General features: G+C 50.4%; 1 protein-coding gene across 2 annotated transcripts; it reads right to left on the bottom strand.

Annotated features, from left to right (window-relative positions):
• Nucleotides 1-970: 970 nt before the first annotated feature.
• Nucleotides 971-8,637, bottom strand: RACGAP1 (Rac GTPase activating protein 1). Of its 2 annotated transcripts, none has more exons than XM_068409794.1 (17): nucleotides 8,601-8,637; nucleotides 7,231-7,319; nucleotides 6,554-6,756; nucleotides 6,059-6,195; nucleotides 5,778-5,847; nucleotides 5,505-5,558; nucleotides 4,695-4,772; nucleotides 4,441-4,558; nucleotides 4,118-4,248; nucleotides 3,719-3,883; nucleotides 3,209-3,304; nucleotides 2,771-2,969; nucleotides 2,344-2,449; nucleotides 2,004-2,136; nucleotides 1,723-1,858; nucleotides 1,354-1,462; nucleotides 971-1,053 (listed from the first exon to the last, which is right to left on the bottom strand). In XM_068409794.1, exons 2-17 carry the CDS (start codon nucleotides 7,313-7,315, stop codon nucleotides 978-980), a joined length of 1,896 nt encoding a protein of 631 aa, XP_068265895.1. In that variant the 5' UTR covers nucleotides 7,316-7,319; nucleotides 8,601-8,637; the 3' UTR covers nucleotides 971-977. The 2 variants fall into 2 exon arrangements, with proteins under 2 accessions (XP_068265895.1, XP_068265894.1); XM_068409793.1 differs by lacking the exon at nucleotides 8,601-8,637 and adding an exon at nucleotides 7,808-7,827.
• Between the last annotated feature and the right edge of the window lie 11,276 nt (nucleotides 8,638-19,913).

The following is a 19,913-nucleotide window of genomic DNA, read 5'->3' as shown; positions in this document are numbered from 1 at the left end:
GCAAAGACTGCCAGGTTCTTTAGTCCTTGGAGCACAGCACCTCAGCCTCCTGTAACGCCACACAGGCCCTGGTTAAATCTCTGTAGCACAAGTAAAAAGCCAGAGTTCAGAATCACAGGTCACATAGAACATAATGATTTACTTAACTGCACAGGTCAGGAGTTCTCCAGAGCTCAATAAAAACAGCCACGTTATAAACTTCTGTACATGTTCCATAAGTTTTTTCACACAGCACAAGGTCACATATCCCAATTTGGGAGAGCAGGGACTCCCAAAACCAACTACCCTCATTCCCCTCACCAGGACGAGCAGCGCTAGTAATTAGTTTAGACTACCTAGGACTCCTTTGGGTTTGCATCTACAGACAGTCCTCTACAAAATTTTTCCCCTTGTAAACACAGTAAATGTTTCTTTAGAAAGAGTCACAGTCCCTCTGGCAGTTAATTCAGCTGTTGCTCATCAGACAAATGCAACAGTGCCATCCTCCGGCTCCCGGGCTGCACGACTGCAGCGCAAGGCGAGAATTACAGACCTGTTGCCCTTTGGAAGGCTGGATTCTGACAAAGCTCAGTCGGGGTGTGAAGAACAACCTACGCAGTTAAAAACCAACAAAAAAAACCCAAAACCTAAAAAAACTTCCAATCCTTGTGTGACTGTTCCACTTCATATAGGTAGAAGCCTGGATGCTAGTCAAAAGTGTCAGTGTGTTCCTCTAGCTGACACTATTGTTTTTAATTAACACTTTGAGCAAATCCTGCTAGATACTTTCTTCACCAATACTAAACTCAGCACAGCATTAGATAATAAAAATACATTGCACAATAAAAACCCACTAAAAGTCTCAGTTAAGCTGAAAGATAAAAGGAAAAACATCTTATTAACATAAGCTGCCAAGGGCTGCGGAGAAGAATGGCGTTTCTTGTACTCATGCATATTGGTGTGCAAATGCTGGGATGACACTAACTCCCAGGTCCGCTTCACTTCAGCATAGGAGAGGCAAAGAAGTTGCCCTGATGTCCAAGCTGGGTTGTTGACTTGCTTTTGCTCCCAAATCTAGTTTAAGAGAAGTAGAAAAATATCAGGTTTGAATTTGGGATATAGAGGTCTAACACTCTCCCTTTCCCAGCAGTCATTCACCCACATTTTACCCACCTCCCAAACAAAGCACTCCTCTCCCTACCATAAGATGATGCTCATTAACTATTAACAGCTTGCACTGTTACTGCAGCGCTGATTAAGGGAGAGTTGATTGAGTGGTAAATCCAGGCTGCTCCCAGAACTGGGCCCAAAAGTCTATTTTTAGTTCCCCTTGAACACCCAAACCTCTTGCAGTCGTCCCAACATGGCACTTACTTGGGGGTGGTCTTGCTGAAGGTAGAGCGGACCCTCTGGGACAGGGAGCTAGATGACGGTGTCTTGGAGAGCTGCTGTTCCGGAGTAGTGAGGGGTCCAAGCATGCTCACTGTCAAAGAAGAGTCAGTGAAGTGAGCAACGTGAGGACAGCTGAAGCTTTCATTGCCATGCAAGGAACATTAGGCATTCCCTAGCATCTGTCAAAAATACTAGACAAATCTGGTATTTCCTGGCACGCTCTTCTTCCCTCTTCCTCCATAAAGCCTGCAGGAATGGCTAGCTCCAACAGTCTCGCAAGCAGCTTTGACTGAGGGTCATTATTCTTAATGCAGCAGCTGCACAGCCAACAGAGCAGCACCCAGGGGTTACCTTTAACATCTGGCGTCCGTGGAGAGGAGTAGGCATTGGTGTTCTGAATTACATGTGCTGGGTCAATGTTTTCTTGCTCCACCATCATCAACTGGCTCCAGTAGTCCATAGGCAGCAGCAGAAGTCGCTCCACTACCTACAGAGACACCCGTGATGTTACAAACCCCCACACAGCTTTGGCACACTGACACCAGACAGGCATCGCCTCAGCTCCCTCCAGCTATTCACTCGAATTCTTAAATGGGTACATTCACCCAGGTCAGTCCTTTCTGCTGACCTACCTTGGGCTGCCGCTTAGTGTCTTGCAGGAGCGTCATAGGGTCAGGATCAGGTACCGCATGGGCAACTATTGTGGGGCCAAAGACCTTGGCCAAGTTGGTAATGTCCATTTTAGTGTCCGGGCTTTGAGACACCCTATATTAAAAAAATATTATTAGAGAATGTAGCTTCTCCCTTCCCTTGTCATACAACTCCCCCATCCCACACAAACTTCAGCCTCTGAATAAGCAGGTTTTTTCAAAGATTGAAGACTTTATGCTCACAAGCAGCAACAAAAGCCAATTAGACAAAGCACCAGTGGCAACATCCCCCTTTCAGAACTACCAGTCCATTTGAACATACCTCTGCAGGTGGATCATGAGGAAAGCTAGGGTGTCCCTATTGGCCTGAGGAAGTTCACCAACCGCTTGGTACATAGCAGCAACACTGTTGTCCTCATCAGCAATTTCTGGGGAAAAAAATTGTTTAGGTCTCAGAAAGTGGTCCCAGAGGCACAGCTGCAATATTCCCCTCACAGTAAGAGCTAGCCTGAGAAACAAGGAATCCAGAAACTTCACATGTCATCATAATAATTTTGTATCCTGCCCGAGCACTAGAACTTGTTTCTTTCCTCTCCCAAAACAGCACAGCAGCATATTGCACATCATCAGCACAGCTGCAAGCATGAGGGCTCCACAGAGCACTGAGGTCTGCCAGTTCACGTGACAGCTAAACCTGTGACCACCAAGCCTAGGGAAAGAGTTGGAGGTGTCATTTAGCAACTCCTTACCTGCAGCTTCCATAAAAGTCTTGTTTAACCGGAAAGTGAGAAGGGGTTCTTTCAGGCTGCGCAGAAAGTCCTTGAGAAGGCCGCAGACAGCATGGATATCGTCCACTTTACTGAGCAAAGGGACACTCTTTGCTCTAAGAAACTTCTCCTTCAGTTCCCTCACCGTCTTGTCACAGCCAGATATTCGGTAAAGGCCCATCTGTTAACAGAAAGCATTGTTCAGAGGCAGAATATCAACTGCACATAGAAAGCTGACATTCCTCTGCTCCCACTTCCTCTCCACACCCGAGCACTCTACACAGACACTGTTGCTCACTCACAGAGTCACCCACAAAGCAGCACTATACACACCATAAATAAGAGATATTGGGGTTAACAATTTTTCTCTAACACCGCAACCCATTTCATTAGCACTCTCACACCTCATTTTCTTGTTACCTCATGCAGCCCTCGCTGCTCGATCTCATTAACACAGTGCACTATGATGGAAGGGATCATTGGAGGAGTAGGAGGGACAAAGTCCATCAAGGTCCCCTAAGAGGCAGAAGGGAAAATAAAAAAAAAAGATACTCTATCTTCAAGACACAGAAAATACTCTCTCAAGAATTCACAGCAAGATCTAGGTTTAAAAAACAAACATTATTTCTCCTTCATCAGCCCAGATAACAGCAACACTACATCCATCAGCACAGCGCTGCAGGATTGCTTACCCAGAGCTGCAACGTTCACAACTCACCACCCTCCTAACATTGCATCCCTACCACCCACTTCCCTGGTTACTGGATGATACATCGCCAAGCTCATTTGTGTTTTCTTCTGCAGCTCTGAGCAACAGGAGCTCTTCTGCAGAAGGCAGACTTGTTGGAGCCTAAGCACGTTCTAACTCTAACCAAACCTTAGCCCATGTGTTGGCAGCTGTGCTGCCCCAGGCTCACCCTACAGACTCACCTCTCCAATTCTGACAGGAGTGCCTGTCAAGGTGGGGATACAGGGAAGGGGACAGCGGTCCCGACACTCTGGATGAGCGACCACACGGCAGTCTCTGCACTTCAGAGAGATTTTTCCAAATTTTACTCTCTTTCCACATGGAACACACGATTCTGGCTTGATAACCTAGTGATTCAAAGCATAGAGATGGGAAAAGATTAGTGCAATGTAGTAACTCAGCAGGACTTAAACTGGATAACCATATAGTATAACATATTTCCTGATCCATGCTGGAAGCCAGTACAGTTAATATTCACTTGAAACATAATGGCTGGTAGCTCCTCATCAATAGCTTGGTATCACACACATTTAAAAATGAAAGGAGATGCTTTTTCAAGTTCTTCCTGCCTCTAGACCTACCGTCTTTGAAACAAAGTCATGCAGCCTCACTCCCCCGTTGTTCTGTGGGGTGCAAGAGCCATCAGTCTCCGATTTGGATTCCAGCTGCTTACTGCCTATGCTTGACTCGCTGCTCCAAGGCTGCAAAGGACCTGAAAGACAGAAGAGTGTTGACTGAATGGAATCACCCTCCACCCCCCGCAACCTTTGCTTTAAAAGTAAGTGCATTGTAAACCAGAGGCAGCTGCCCAGGTCCTGGAGGGAGCTAACTAACACTCCAGGATAGCCTCTGGCCTACTAAATAGTAGCTTCAGGACTAGGACAAATGGAGACATGACACCTACCACTCTTCCTCCGGCTTTTCAGATTATAAGGCACGGTCTGGATGGTAGAGATAGCTTCAATTGGGCCACCATCATTGGGGACCATGAGAGTTGTCTTTGCTACTATGGATTCATTTCCCTGTAATGAGAAATATGCATTTACTGACAGCAGTACTGCCAGGACGTGGGATTTTCTAGTTCCTTGGCCCTAGGAACAGGCGTGCAATATGACCGACTACTTTAAATGCACACAAACCCAGTTGCAACCACCATACCTGGTCCACTGTGGAGCCAATCGATCGGGTTTTCTTCTGAGGCCCTGGTGGGCCTTCAATGAACTGCCTGGAAGACCGCTGCAAAGATAACAGATATTTTTGTCTATGAGGCAGGTACGCTGCTAACTTAGTGTTATATTACTTCAGTATAACTAGAAGGACTGAACAATTGTCTGCACACACCACAGATGTATTAAGTTCTTCAACCTTGAAGTTGCCATGAAGTATCAGGAGACCTCAATATACTGCTCTTTCAAAGAATTTTCCCAGCCAGCTTTATAATCCAATTCAGAGAAAAGAAAGAAAGGAGGAGGAAAAAAAACAACCAAAACAAAAAAACCTACACACAAAAAAAAGGGCAACTAAGCAAGTCCCAGACTCTTCCCAACTCTGCTAGTGATGATTTCAGGCTGTCCTGTCCCACCTGTGCCTACTGCATACTAACAGCAGACCAGAACAAGCACAAGCTCCTTTACAGAATAGAAAAATATTAACTTCCTACATGATTTTCCCCTAATCTGGTAGCTGTTAATAATCTTCAAGTGCTTTCTTGCAAACTCTAGGCCACAACAGAAGAAGATATGCAGAATTCCACTCCAGTCATTTTCAGTAGACAAACAACATCAGAATTAACTTTCAATCTAAATCTACACAGCTGCTCTGAATTATAGTAGAAGCACATCCATCTGAAGTTTGATTGTGATTAGTAGCTCAGACATCCTTATAGGTGGCTGTGAGATGACAGATGGTGACATTGTGTCAGCTGAGGCTAACAATGGAATCTATTTGAAGGGGAAGAATTGAACATACCCGCTTCTCTCTCCTTTTCAGTCTGACAGCTTTCACCACAGAGGAATCCCAGTCCTGTGGGAAATACACAACACTGGTTAGCTCAGTGTAAATACCATACAGCCTCTGGCCAGGACTTTTATTAAATTTTAGCCAATAGCACAGCAGAGAAATGCAAATCAGCTCTACCAGTTCAATGCCACAGTAACCTAAACACAAGGGGTCTCTAGAGATTATCCCACACCCCTAAGGTTTTACAGCGGAGGAAAACTTTAGAACTCGGAGTTACATTACCAGTGACTCATCAGTCTTGTCAAAGCTGATGTCTGACAGAATTGAGCCAGATTCATCTATTGTAGACAGCCTAAAAAGCAAAAATTAGAAGAAACTTGTATCAGTTTGGCTTTCAGTCAGCCATCGTTCCAGAACAGTCTTACTGACTCAGAAGAGCTGTATTTCAAACTGGAATAAAAAGTAAAACTCTGTTGATATGGATGCAGGATGTATCACAGAGGTAAGCAGCTGGATTCATATTTGACACTTATGTTGCTCAGACAAAAAGCTATTTTGCCTACCTTTTGTTGCCTGAACACCCTACAGAAGCCTGTGGCCTGTTAAGAAAAGCAAGGGCAGATTTCTGTTCTTCACTTAGCTGAATACTCCCAGATGCATCACACATGAGCAGCTCTCGAATCAGTTGTATTTGCTGCTCCTGTGAAGGTAGATAATATCAGAAGCTGCCACAAGATAAACTGTGTTTAATTACTGTATGAACCAATCTGAAGGGTTTGAGATACCACACAGATAGGCTCCCAGAACCCGTGTCAATAGACTGCTAATGGCTGCAAAGCCCGTGCTCTGACAGCTCCAAACAGCATCAGTCGCCTTTTTCCAGAGCAAAGCAGAAGGCTGCTACGAGGAGCCAAGCCAATTTGTTGTTGTTGGGTTTTTTTCCCTCCCCGGGAAAAAGTTATTATGAGTGCCAGTCCTTATGTGCCATAGATCAATGCAGTTTAATCACCTTGTCTCCACACTCTAGAGAGCTAACTGGTAATAAAGGAATTACTCACCAGCTTTTCACAGTTCGTTTCAGCTTTTTGCCTTCGTTTGATCTCCACATCCACTTGATTGCGAGCATGTTTCAGCTTCACATCCAAAGCACTACGTTCAGCTTCAGTTTTCATAAGATGATCTTTGTACCTGCCAAGCTCATGCTCAGCTTTCTGCCATTTTCTCCGATACTCTTCAAAGTTCTTCGCTAACTGAATAAACTCTGGAGAGAAGACACATACATCTTTAGCTACCCAGGCAAGCAGAAGAGATGCAGCAGCCCTTCTTTCACTGACAGTAGATATCTCCTAATATAACCTGCTCCCGACTGGAGAGTGGAGAGGCCGGCCTTTCATCAAACCCACCTACACTCTAGATGTTCATGAGATCTTGCAGTTTTTCAGACCAAGTCCTTTGTGTCAGTATCAACCAGAAGAGCTAGAACACGAGACTCTGGGTGGATGAAGTCAGCTTGCTACAAGCAGAATGTGGCCCTGCCTAGAAGTTCAGCCTGTGACTTCATATTTCTCAACAATGAAAAAAAATCCCTCAAATCTGACTGCCTGTAGCAGTCTTATTACCTACGACCTCACCAACAGATGCTTCAATAACAGCTGATAATGTTTGTTTGCATGTTTATGTTCTTACAGCAAACACAGCACAACCCACTTCAGCTGCCCGCAGAAACAAAACTTACGGCATTCGTTTCCTTCACTTAAAACTTCAGCCTGGCGCACGAGTTGATCGTACAGGCTCCGTAAGTTCAGCATCGCAGTCTCCATCTTCCTGCCAAGAAACCAGAGCTAAATAAACAGCCCAGCCCTCTCTTCCCACCTCCACACAGAAAACGCGTTACCAGCCCAAAGAAAAGAGAATCAGCTTCAGAGTTAATGATTTGTAACTTTAAGGCGAGTTTTAGAGGCTGCACAAACAAAAATACATTAAGAGTTATGTTTTATGGATATATGTGCATCTAAATTCTTTCCTAGGGAATGAAGATCCTCACCCCTCCGCAGTTTATGGATAGCAGAGCCACAAAGAGAGCCGGTGTATCTCCCCACCTTATTGCTTCAAATAATCTCCCATATACCACAGGGGCTCAGAACCAAAGGCAAGATGAAGGATCCCAAATCACTCTCCTTCTGAAAGGCTGCAGAACACAGCTCATGCCCTGTCTACAAATAACTTGGCACTATATAGGCCATTAAAAATCTGCAAGTTTTCAGAGCTTCGCAAGATAAAAATAGAAGCAACGTTCTGGGGAATTTTAATACAGTTTTAAGTTTAGCTGCATTTTAAGTTACAGCTCCTACTGCAAATAGCTTTTAAAATTCAGACAGTCAGCACATTTTCCTCAAACGGTTACAACAACGGCATAAACAGAAGCAATGAAGAGGAAAGTCTCCAGCTCAGCAACACAGAAATTACTTCACTAACGCAAGAGGTTGTTGGGGCACACAGGACAGCCTTGCCTAATAAATTAACACTAGAAGTGGGTACAGACATAGTTGGGAGAGGTGCCAGGAGTACAACACAACAGCTTAACGCTTAGGAGGCCGCCGTGGAAGGCTTTGAAGTACTCTATTCACAGTTAGAGGCTCTACAGACACATAGATACCTCTGGACTTTCTATATTACATGGATTACAAGGTGTGGAAAAACTCTCTACTAAAAGGCCCTCCTCTGCTCCTTGTAGTCTGCTTAATTCATGGCAAGGGGCACTTCTACCGTTTCATGCCTTAATTAGCAGCACCACAATCATTAGCCCCACGCCCAAATCGACAGCAGAGGCCGGGGAGAGTGAAGGAACAAGGCCAGCCCGCAAAGCGCCCACAGCCACCGACCCTGCCCGGGAAGCTCCGAGGGAAAAGGCCTCTGAGGAAAGCGGCGCCGGGCCCGCCCAGGGCGCCGGCCCGCGCTGCGCCAGGAAGGCAGCTCCCCTCGGCCCGCGAGGGGACCCCGCAGCCCGGGCGAGGCGCGGTACCGGAGAGCCGCGGCCTGGGCCAGGCCCCGGGGTCCCACCGGGGTCCCACCGCTTCCCCTCAGCCATCGCTCCCGCGCACTCACCTGGGCCGCCGGCCCGGCGCGAGCTCCGGCTCCTCTAACCGCCCAGCCCAACCGCCCCGCACTCCGGTTTGAATCCCAGCGGCCAGCCAATCGCAGCCTGCTCCCCACCCTCCGGGGGTCTCTCATTGGCTCTGTTCACTGGGCGTCTGAAGCCAAGCCGGCGCCATGTCTGCTGAGGGCGTGGCTTCTCTGCTCCACTCCCCTGCGCGAGGGCGGACGGCGGCCCGAAAGGCCGCGGGTTGAAGCCGGCCAGGCGCCATCTTTACTGTTGGTTGCTGGCCCCAGCGCGCGTTGCTTAGCAACAAGGCAGGCCGGGGACGCCGACAGGGCCTCTGAGGGCCCAAGCGCAGCCATTGGCGCCAGAGGGGCTGTTTTGGGGAGAAAAAACTGTTCTCAGGCCGGGCCCCGGTTGTGTTTTTAAGCAACGCCATTGGCACACAGTGCAGGTGGGCCTGGGCCCCCTGCGCACTCATTCTGCAGAGCGCTGTAAGGCCTGCGCAAGGGCTGGATGCAACACGTAGCTGGTGCAGAGCATCGATGCTTCACTGTGAGGCTGTTTATTAAGTGTTTTCGCTTGAGAAATGATGCCTCGACTGATTTTTGTCTTTGAAATGTTGATCCGAGTAACAGCCGGCGATCCACCCCGCATGCCAAAAGGCAAAACCCCATTTCAAGCCCTGTACAAGTCCTCCATTCGCAGACGTTTAATATGCAAACCGATAAAACACAAACCAAAACCCAACAATTGCAAGAAGCCAAATCACATAATCATAAAATAGCAATGCGTTCTAATCTTTTAAATCTGAAACAAAACAGCGGGTAATTGAAGAATGGATATTAGCAATTAGAAAGTGGAACTAAATGCTTAAAATTGCTAAGTGGAAAAGGGAGTTCGTAAAGCACGTTGCGCTCTTACCATCCAGCTGCTTTGTCAGAACCACTTTATTTAGGTTATATAGTCTGCTTTAACTTAATTAATAATAATTAATTCATAATGGATTGTAAAAAGCCTGAAGGTCCTCTGAAAAGTAAACGTTAATGAGGCTTCCTTGAGGAAGACAGTCAAAATTATTTACATTTCATAGGGGAACTGAGGCCCAGAAGCGACACCACTCATCCTCCAAGTGAATGGTGAAGCAAAAGAAAGGCACTGACCTTGATATTTAACCTTGTAGTATGGAAAATCATCCAAAAGCCCAATTTGCCCCAATCTGGAAAGGGAGTTGAAGGCTGATCGTTACACCTGGCTCTGCTGAGAGCCTCTTGTGCCTGTACCTCCCATCCCGGCACGTCTTGCACACCCATTTCTGAGGAGGTTCAGCTGTTTGGGTGTCAGCCCTGGGGCCTCCTGCAGCTCCTGCTTGTAATTAAATCCTCACAGCCAAGATGTCTCTATTGGCAGATCATATTTATAGGCAGGCGAGTTGTTTTAGTGTCATTCTTAAGAGTTAAGGAGGCTTTGGCTCATAAGCAAATTCTCTTCTCTTTTAAATTGTCATCCGCAATCTCGTGCCAATAAAAAGGCACATTATTTTAGATTATTGCCCCTGTGGTGCTTGTAGTGAGTTACTGTGTTAGGTACTGGGTTTCAGTGTTCCACAAATTAGATTTCGTCCATATGTGTTCAGACATCGTACTTCCAAATCCTCCTCTGAAACGTGAAACGGTGGGAGCTCGAAGGGCATCAGGAACGGAGCACCCCAAAAAAGCTGCTCAGAAAACCCCTCGCCTGCTGATGCGATGTGGACACGGCAAATGGGCTGTGTCCTATGGCATGTCCCGCTTGCTTGGTCCCTGTCCCAGCCCCTAAAAGCTTTGCAGAGTTTTTCTTTCCTCCTTCCTGACTGATGTGCGATGCAAGCAGAGAGGTCAGAAGCACCTTCCGTCTATAGCTTTATTTCAAGGGAGAAGAAAAGGCACAGGGGCTGAGGGCCTTTTCAGGAGTTGCTTTATTGCAAAGTAATTATATTCTCTTTTGTTTGTGTCGGGGAGGGGAGGGAGAAGCCTTGAAATGTCTCATCTGGGAAACTGTTAATAGAATTTATGCTAATTTGATGATTCCGGCGATTACTGGCGGAAGCACTTCACATTTTCAGGCAGCAGAAATTCTCCTCCAGTTCCTCCTGCAATCTCGCTCCGTTTGGTCTTTAGCCCATTCGCCTCCTCCAGCGCTGGAGACTCCCTTACGGGGCCGCGCTTGCGAACCCCATGATGTAACTGGGATTTTTGCTTAAGACGATGCCGCTGGGCTCAGCAGTGACCCCATGCTTCGAGCTTTTAGGGCAGGATGCAAAGAAATCTGCCCTGGTGCCTCGCTGTGCTAGCAAGCAGCCCTGCAATACCAAACCTTTCCTCCCCTGCCTGATCCTCTGGTGAAGCTTCACAAACACAAATCTCTCAGCCCGGCTCCTACCTAATTAACTCCTGAACTGCAAACCCATTTGTGCAGCTTTGCGCTCAGGGGAAACCTTTATTAAGTTCCTTTTAATCCAAAATCGGTAAGAGCATGATGGTCTTCATGAACAGTCATTCAAAAAAGATTTAAAAAGGGGGAAAAAGAAAGCAGAGCTAGAAACTTTAAGACGGCAACCTTTCTCCAGGGGAAAGAAAAGCAGAAAAAAATTATCTTAGGTGCATTTCTCTTGATGTGTTTCAAAAAGGAATGATTCAGTAGCGTGAGGAAAACACCCGTCAGGCTGAGAGGGGAGGGCAGCCTGGGTTCAGCCAGAGGAAGCTGGACATTTGGGGGAATTAATTTCTGATTTCTCGCGCCCGGCCCGAGGCGCAGGCCGGCAGATGGCATCAGGCTCATGCCGTCGGGTGGGAGCGGGAGCTGCGGGGCCTCAGCCATCGCTCAGCTCTGCGAAATATTGCTGGGCGCATCGCCTGTGTGGTCTGCGAGGAGGCTGCCAAAGGAGCCATGTTCGTGCTGTCGGGCTGAACGACGAACCGAGTTTATCGGTGACCTCCTGCCTGCATGACACCAGGATAATTCCTCCAGCGGGGACTGGCATCGGGGTAAAGAGCACTTGGATGGGATCAGCCAAACCCATCTGAGGCAACATGCGGGCCGTCCTCTCTGCTCCTCGTAGCGAAACGGCGCATTAATGTCAGCAGAGAAGCCACGGCCTTATCCTGAACTCGTTAAAAAACAATGGGAGTCTCTATTGCCTTCATCTGGCTTTTAATGAATGACCTCTTGTCGCCGGGAGCTGCGTGCAGTGACAAAGGACCTTTGTGGGCTGATATTTATGATTTCATTTAAGGCAGGGAGTAAGCTAAGGGAGAGGGCTGGAAAATAAGAGCTGAGCTGATGTTTCCTGCTTTAAACCTAAGGGATCTCTATCTAGTTTTTGTATTAATACAGTTGTCATCTCTCAGATATTTGAGCAACTCGCGGCTGTAAATGCTCCCACGCTGGAAGGATGCACAGGTCACGCTTGGTTACAGGGCAGGGAGCGACTCCAGCTCTCCTGAGCCCCACACATCCCTCTGGACCCTAATTTGGGGCAGGGGAAGGTTTTGCATTTTCCTAGTGCCCCCTAAAAATTACACACACATCAAGCACGCCGAGCCCTGCTGTGAGAGCCTACGACCTGCTTGCGGGGGGCCAGTGTGCAGCCCCGGGGCTGAGCACGGCCGCCAGGTTCGAACACCCGTCCCCACGCCAGCAACTTGCCAACGCTGATAAATTTTTTGCCTTTTCCTTCTGCAGGCCTCGGCGGCGGATTAAGCAGCTGGGAGTCTGGAGTGAGAGCGCGTCCCCTCTCCTTTGCCATGCAAACAGAGAAAATTAATCTTCCGGCTTCCTCTGATATTTGGGCTGAATTACAAGCTGGGAGCGGAGATAAAGCACGGGCGAAAGGAAAGTACAGGTACAGCGGAGAGCCGGGCTGCCTGGCACAGGCCTTTGTCTGCGCAGATAACGGCTCTTCTCCCCGTGTCATGCATAATTCACCAGCGCTGCCTCCCTCCGTCCTGGTCATCCCTCTCTCTGCTTTCACTGCTCTTCTCCTACAGAGGCTGGAAGTGTTCCTGCCCGAGCGAGGCCGTGTGTGTTGGCTGCACGTGTGGGTGCAGAAGCACGCGTGTGCGTCCGGAGACGCAGCAGCAACGTGCAAATCTGAGCTGCGGCTCGGCTCTCCTGGCAGGCTTGCCCTGGGACACGGGCAGGGGGATGTTGTCCCCTCTGCCTGGAGGCTGACGGAGCCAGGGTACAACACCCGTGTCCTGCGCCCAGCCCGGCAATACCTGATACCAACCCAGCTAAACCAAACCAGCACATCGACTCCTTGCCTAGGGCAAGATTTCCTACGCCCATCACATCACAGCTTCGCTAACCACACCGTCTCCCAAAATCTCTCTGATGTTATAATTGGATAGAGGTTACATCCTTTGGGATACCAACCCCAGCATTAACAGACACCAACCTCATTTTATCTGGTTGATCATCCGGCGGCTTCTCTGTACCGTTCTTGACAGAACTGTGCCACGCAGAGCGGAAAAGCCAAGGAGGTTTTCCATAGCCCCTGAGAGTTTCTTTCCTAGAACAAAGCAGAAATAACCCTGGTCAATCCCAGCCAAACAGTGAACGTAGACACCTGCTTAATTATTTTTGCTTTGTAAATGAAAGCAGTGCCATGAGTTTAATAACCACTGCTTGGGAGTAATTGGGGCGATTATTTTATGGCCCAGGGGGAAAATTGCAGCTTGTTATCTCCAGGGAGTAGCATCAGGATCCAGCAGATAATCAGAGGATTATTTGTTGCACTTTAGGTGACATTTCTTATAGATTTAGAAGTGCTAGTGATCAAACCGTGTTGTCAGAGCCACCCCCAAACTGGGGAATCCAGAGACCTGTGAGCTAAATAGCACCTGAAGCTGCCCGGGACGGCTGCTCCTCCAGCAGGACAGCACGAGTAACAGACATACGTGCCACATTTGAGCTCAAACACTTCCCAATCTGAGTGTCAGTCATGTCTTTTTAAATTTGATCTCACAAGAGAGATGACACCCGGGATGCTGCATGAGAGGATCCAAAGGGGGGCTATCAGCTCTAACAGATGCCGCCAACCAGATCCACACGCAGTGATAAGGTTGCTTGAGACCTTCCCTCCTCCGTTTCTCCCTGCCCACCCCAATCGATAGCCTCTGCCTGTCCTCTCGCCTGCAGCAGCCCTGAAATTTGTGGCTCCGTCAGGAGCAACACTCACACATTGCTGCAGCATCCAGACCTCTGTCTGCATGACCTCGCGGAGACCCTCAGAGCTGGGCATCCTCCCTGTGCGTGCCACAGTCCCCATCGCACCGCCCAGCAGCCCCTATTGCTGTTGCGCTCTCCATAAGACATTTGTGAACCATCAGGGAGCAGCTTTCAGCTCCTGGAGGGTTTCTGAGCCGGGGGAGCCAGTTCCAGCAAACCCAGACGCGGTGGGTGGGCAAGATGCAGCACAGCTCCCTGCGACACCTCCCAAACACCAGCCCTACTCCTGGCACCCCAAACTGTGCTCATCCAGCCTGGCCACAGGGCTGCAAAGAGGATTTTTAGCAAGGCTAAGCCCAGCCAGAGCCTCTGGTGCTCTCTCTTTTGTAGGTTTGCTGCACAGGAGCGTCCCCAAATCCTGGTTTGGGCTCTGCTCCGGGGGACGTGGTTATGGACAAGACGACGCCAGCAAAGAGGATCCTGCCAGGCCCAGGAGAGCGCTGAGCCAAGGCAGGCTCCGCCATCGATCCCCTGATCAATGACAATTCAAGGCTTGGAAATGACAGCACCTTTTCTTAGTCCTCAATTCCCACCCAAGGCTGGGCGCGGGGAAGAGGGAGCTCACTCAGAGGTTCAGCAATAATCCGAAGCAGGAGGAGAAACGGGAAGAGCCTCTCTTGCAGCAGGTGGGTTGTTTAACAAATTGGACACATAACGAGACAAAAGGCACAGAGGAAGGAGATCTGGCGGGACTGGACCTTTATCTCCAGCACATTGGCAGCCAAATCTTTGTGCAATATTTATCAAGGGTGAGCGGGCAGTAGAATTGGCAGTCGATGCACAAGCGAGGAATTAGAGCCGCTGCCCTCCTTATCTCCCAGGCAGATATGCAAGGCGATGGGTGGACGGGAGCTGCAAGCCAGCCCAGGGCAATCGAGTTTGAAACTGTTGGTGGATTTAACGAGTCCAAACTTTATCAGCTCAGCTGATGGCGAGCAGAGCAGAAGCACCAAGGAGGGCACACCAGCACATCCACATCCTCCGACTGCCAGAGACGAGCACGCTGCCTCCAGGCAGGCATTTCGGCTGGAAAGTCCTCACATCACCAGGCAGGCGTTGCACAGCCGGGGGGACATGGTACAGCTGCCCCAAAGGCACCCAGTAAGGGACCAGCGGTCTTTCAAGTCCAGTTGAAATTCACCTTTAAACCAGGGAGTTTAGGAGCTGCTACTTTTTCTCTCCCAATTTTGCTCAGCAGCGAGACAAAGGCAAAAGATGCTCTGCCCTCAGGTACGTTCGTATTTTCACAGCCAGAGCCCCAACTGTCTTGTGGAGAGCAGACACTGCTTGCCGCTTTGCAGCCACCCTGTGAATACGCCTCACGAGACACAGCCAGGAAAATCGCAGGGGAAGGGATGGATACGACCTCGATAATATCTGCAGAGCTCTGAGGGGGTCTGCTGAGGGTTTTTGCAGGCAAGCTGTCCCCGGGGAGGGCAGCTCAGCTCCCACAGCGGCCAGCCCGGTCCCCCGGCCCCTCCAGTACACGGATGGCGAGCAGAGGGCTGCTTCGTCTCCATGATCCCCTGGGAATCCCCAGCTTTCACATAATGTGCTGGTAATTAACTCACTTATTGGCTTTGCTTCTGCTGAGATTGCACATTCAAGATGGGCTCCATCTGCTCCTTGCTTGGCTTGGCTGCCGGGGGAGGGTAGCAAACCCCCCATTTATAATGAGAAACGTGTCATTTCTGTAAACGAGGGACAACGATAAGGCCATGCTGGGGACCAGCAGCAGCCCTGCAGGTCCAGGCTGACTGACTCCACCAGCCCTTTCACCACGCACCAAACTCGTGCCAACCACCCTCCTCCCCCAGGCACCCACCAGCCCTGGACCTGGCTCCGCCGGGGCCGCCGCAGCCACCGGCTTCATTAAATTGTTTTAGGAGATTTGCTTCTCTCCATTTAATTTCTCTTCAAGGCAAATAAGAGCACAAGAAGCCAAGTGGGACCTCATTTTTGGAGATGCTGGACTGCTGTGTGTCAGGTGGCTGCTGGGAAGAAGATGCACTGATACGTGTGCCTGGAGCACACAGTGCTGTATCCCCTCCCTGCGCAACACAATTCCCCCTGGGGAAATGGGACACAAGCACAGAGGAGCAGCAATACTGGAGTGACTCCCAGCTACAGCCCTTCCCAGGCAGGTTCACCCTTTGGCCCTGTTGTGGTTCCCATAAATCCTCCCCAGGTTATTCCAGCCGCTGTCACAGAGCTGGAGCAGCAAATCTCAGCTTAGCTCCAAGCAAAGCAGCGCAGAGCACGTGGCGCTCGCCGGGTCCCCCAGCACCCATCTGCGCTGCCTTTGTCTCCTCAGCCTTTGAGCGGTGCTTTTCCTCCTCTCTGCTGCAAAGAAACGCATTAGTTGCAACATTGCTTTAATTTGTTTGCCAGCTTTCAGAGAGCCGAGAGGCTCGCTGCTCCCATCGGTGCTGTTTGGAGGATGTTTGCACGCCGGCAGCGTTAACCCTTTGGCTCCCGCGCGATCGCTCGGCTGCTGGAGCGCGTTCGCACGCCCAAGATGCACGAGCTGCCTTCTCCATCACGGCTCCGCGGTGCTCGGGGCCACAGCGGGCGCACGCCGCTGGCCCAACCTGGCACTTACCAGATTGGGGGATCCATTTCCCCTCCCAGCTATCCTCAGCATTTCCTTAATGAGATGAGTTTTGTTGTGACCACAACCGGTGTCAGAGCGAATAAAAGAAAATGTGATCTGAACCGGCTCTATGGCAGTGACAAGGACACGGGGACAAGCAGCCGCTGGCAAAGCCAGGGTGAACAGGCAGAGAAATGGTATTGGACGAGCAGACCAGCACGGGGGGACGGGTTGGATCCGCACACAGGGAGGAGCTGGGAGATCCTGTCGCCACACATCGGGCGTCCCAGCACCTCACCCCCATGTGCACACACGCGATGCCGGTACCCGCTCGTGGCCTGGGACTGCAGCAAGGTGTTTGCCTTTGCTGGACACACCTGCGGGAACACCGGCGTGGCCGCTGGTGGTGTGGGGTGTTTCTTCTCATGTAGCTCCAAACCACCTTCAGCTTCTCATACGGAAATCGGAGTGGCAAAGAGAGCAAGGAGCCAGGTGGGATGGCATCGGGGAGTGCTGCAGGACCGCAGGCAACCGCACAGATCCCCTGCTTGACCCAGCCACAGCCCAGCGTTCTGTGAAATGAGCTGCTTTGGTCTCTGCCCCACGCTTCCAGATATGGGACCCATCCAGCCTGAGCATCTTCAGCCCCTCCAGTCCAGCAGAGCAGCCCCTGACCTGTGTCTGTCCCAGATGTGGGGCTTTTCCTGGACACAGGGTGAAACAAGTGAGGACGGCAGGAGCCAGCCAAGGCGGAGTTGGTGCCTGGGGAAAGCGTTTCAGGGCAGTTGTTGAGCAGTAGCCAGTGGTTTTGCATTGCCTCACGCTAATTGCTCGAGCTGATGAAGCCGCACGCTCAGCTCAGTGACTTTCTGCAGGGTTTCCATCCGCCTTTGGTTTGCGATGTGCCGCTCACAACCCTGGAAAGCTGCGGCTGATCGATCGCAAGATTTCCGGCATGGCGAAAGAGTAGAAACAGCCCTGAAGGGGCTGTAAAAAACACAGCAGCTCCAGAGCAGCAGAGAGGCACCCAGATCCGAGGGTGAGGAGCAGCAAGAGGAACGGCTGGAAGAAATCCCAGATATTCAGACCAGGTGTGCAGTGTTGGTGCTACACAGAAGCATCGATACGGCTCTTCCCAAGGCTGCGGGCAAGGAGGAGCGCCTGCCTTCCTGCAGGAGGCAGGCCCAGGGAGTTTATCTCCTGGCTCTTGGGGATGGTTCCCACTGCCAAAACCCCAGGAGAGCCTGAGCCACCTTCCCCATCGCTCTCCGTGCCTCCAGGTCCCCCGCACCCGCCCTGCAAGGTGCCTGGTTGTTAAGCGATTCAGCCTCCTTTTTACCCTGAGTGCAGTTCTGAAGGTTTAAATAGAAAGATATCAAAATAAAAGATAATTGTTGAGAAAGATGAATAGGGGGGAGGAAAAAAAACTATCAGCATGGAGGAACTCTTGTCTAATTCCTCACCCACGCAGAGCACAGCGATATTAGTGCCTTCAACTCCGGTTCGTAAAAGCTTTCATGACTTTATTACCAGCTCCCCGAACAGTTTGTCCTTTTAATAAGCCAAGGCCTCCAGACAGCATATCTGCCCACGGGAGATCCCATCAGGATGTGGTTAATCCGGGCAGAAATAGCACAGAGCATCATCGCACTCACCTGAGCAAGGAAGCCCTCGGCTGAGGCAGGGAAAGGTTAAAAAACACCCCAAAACGCCCAGGGAAGAGGGGAGGGTGGGAGAGAGGAGCCACCTCGATGGATTGGTGCTGCCGGGTGTCCTCGCCTTCCCCGTCAGCCCTGCTCTCCACAGCCGCTGGCTTTGGCCACGCAGGCCTTTAATTATCCAAACTGCTGCCCCTCACAAAATTAAATGCCGCTGAGGATGACTCAGTGTTTAATGGACTGGCTGCTCCTCGCGCCGGGAGAGCCAAGCGAGAGCACAGCACAACACGGCATAAATCAGACGGAGACACTGTGCACGGGGGCGAGTGACCCGGCAGCTCGGAGCAGGGAGGCACGCAAACCACTGATTTTAAACAATTGCATTTTTACTCAGGATAACCCCGCTGGTAACTCCTGCACGCAGCAGCTCCGGGTGCTGTGGCTCGACCCTCCGCCCAGGCTGTCGTTGACCCTTCACATCTGCTGCTACTGGGGTGATGGGAACGTGCTTGATTTAGAAATCCCACGGTATCACCGAGCTGCTCATGATGGGTTCTTGCTTCTCGGGGTTTAGATATGGTGGTTTCGTGTGGAAAGGTCCCAGAAATGGTCAGTCTCGGTTTAAACGGCAAAAGCAAATAGGAGGCAAAAGATGCAACGCAAGGCTTAGCTCTTCCTCCGTTTGCCAGCCCAGGATGGCAACGTGTTCCTGGCCAGCCAGAGCCAGCAATGGCAAGAAGCAGCTCTGCTAATAGCCTCGTTAGTCTCACCAAGATGCCGAGACTTTGGCTTCCAGCAGACAATTAACGATGTGCTCATGGATTAGGAAGCCCTGGACCTCTACCAGAACCTATGTGGAGGCAATGGAGCTGCTCTTGGTTCAGAGCTTGAGCAAAGCAATGCCTCGAGGAGCAGCCCGGAGTGATGGGGACGGGGGACCAGCTCTGGGGGCTGGGAGAAGCAGTACCCAGCCCCGTGCGGATGCAACAGCCCCTTAATGCTGGAACCACCCCATCAGTGCACCTGTAAAAAGTCCTAGTAAGGCCCCACAGTGCCTCATTTGAATACAATTTACTGTTGCTAATGATGCTGATAGTTATTTCCCCAAGTTAGGAAGTGTTTGGCCCCAAAATGGGCTCCTGGAAGCAATTTCAGATGAGCAATCTGTAATACCGGAGCTGATGGAAGCAATTTGCAACCCATTAGCAGAGATCGACTGTGAAGATATTTTACACTCAGCCCAGGTTCGGGGAGGGCGTGAATTTTTCCTGCTCTTCCCAGGAGCTTCTGGCCTGGATGGATGGGATGGGGTGACAGAAAGGGCTGCGAGGCCAGACACTGCACCAGCCTTGCAAAACCCACCGACATGAAGGGTTAGAGCAGCACCAGGCTCACAACACAGGACAAACAACCACACCATCCTCCAACGGGCAGCTGGACACCAAAGCGCTGCCGTTGTGGCCCCGACAGCAAGCAGAAAGGGCTCTGTGGCATGCCACGCTTGTGGCCTTTTAATTAAATCTCTCACCTTAAATACACAATGCAACCGTGGAGATCGCAGGGCCAGTCACCCCCGGAGCCGTCACACCTCGGGGAAGGGAAGGAGCAGTGCCCAGCACCTCCAGTGCCCACTGTACTTAATAGACCATTATCAATTAAATTGCCTCCTGTACAGCAGCTGGGCGGCAGGCACAGATAGAGAAGCAATTTGCAAGCCAGGGCTGCCTCAACGGAGGGAGCGACAGCAGGGCATAACCCCAACAAAGCATGGAAAAGCATCTCTTACCTCCCCCTGCAGA

Source organism: Nyctibius grandis, chromosome 11, assembly GCF_013368605.1.
Source record: "Nyctibius grandis isolate bNycGra1 chromosome 11, bNycGra1.pri, whole genome shotgun sequence".
In the NCBI taxonomy this organism is placed as follows: Eukaryota; Metazoa; Chordata; class Aves; order Nyctibiiformes; family Nyctibiidae; genus Nyctibius; species Nyctibius grandis.
Note: the sequence above shows the minus strand (reverse complement) of the source record. Positions and strands in the feature narration are given on the sequence as shown.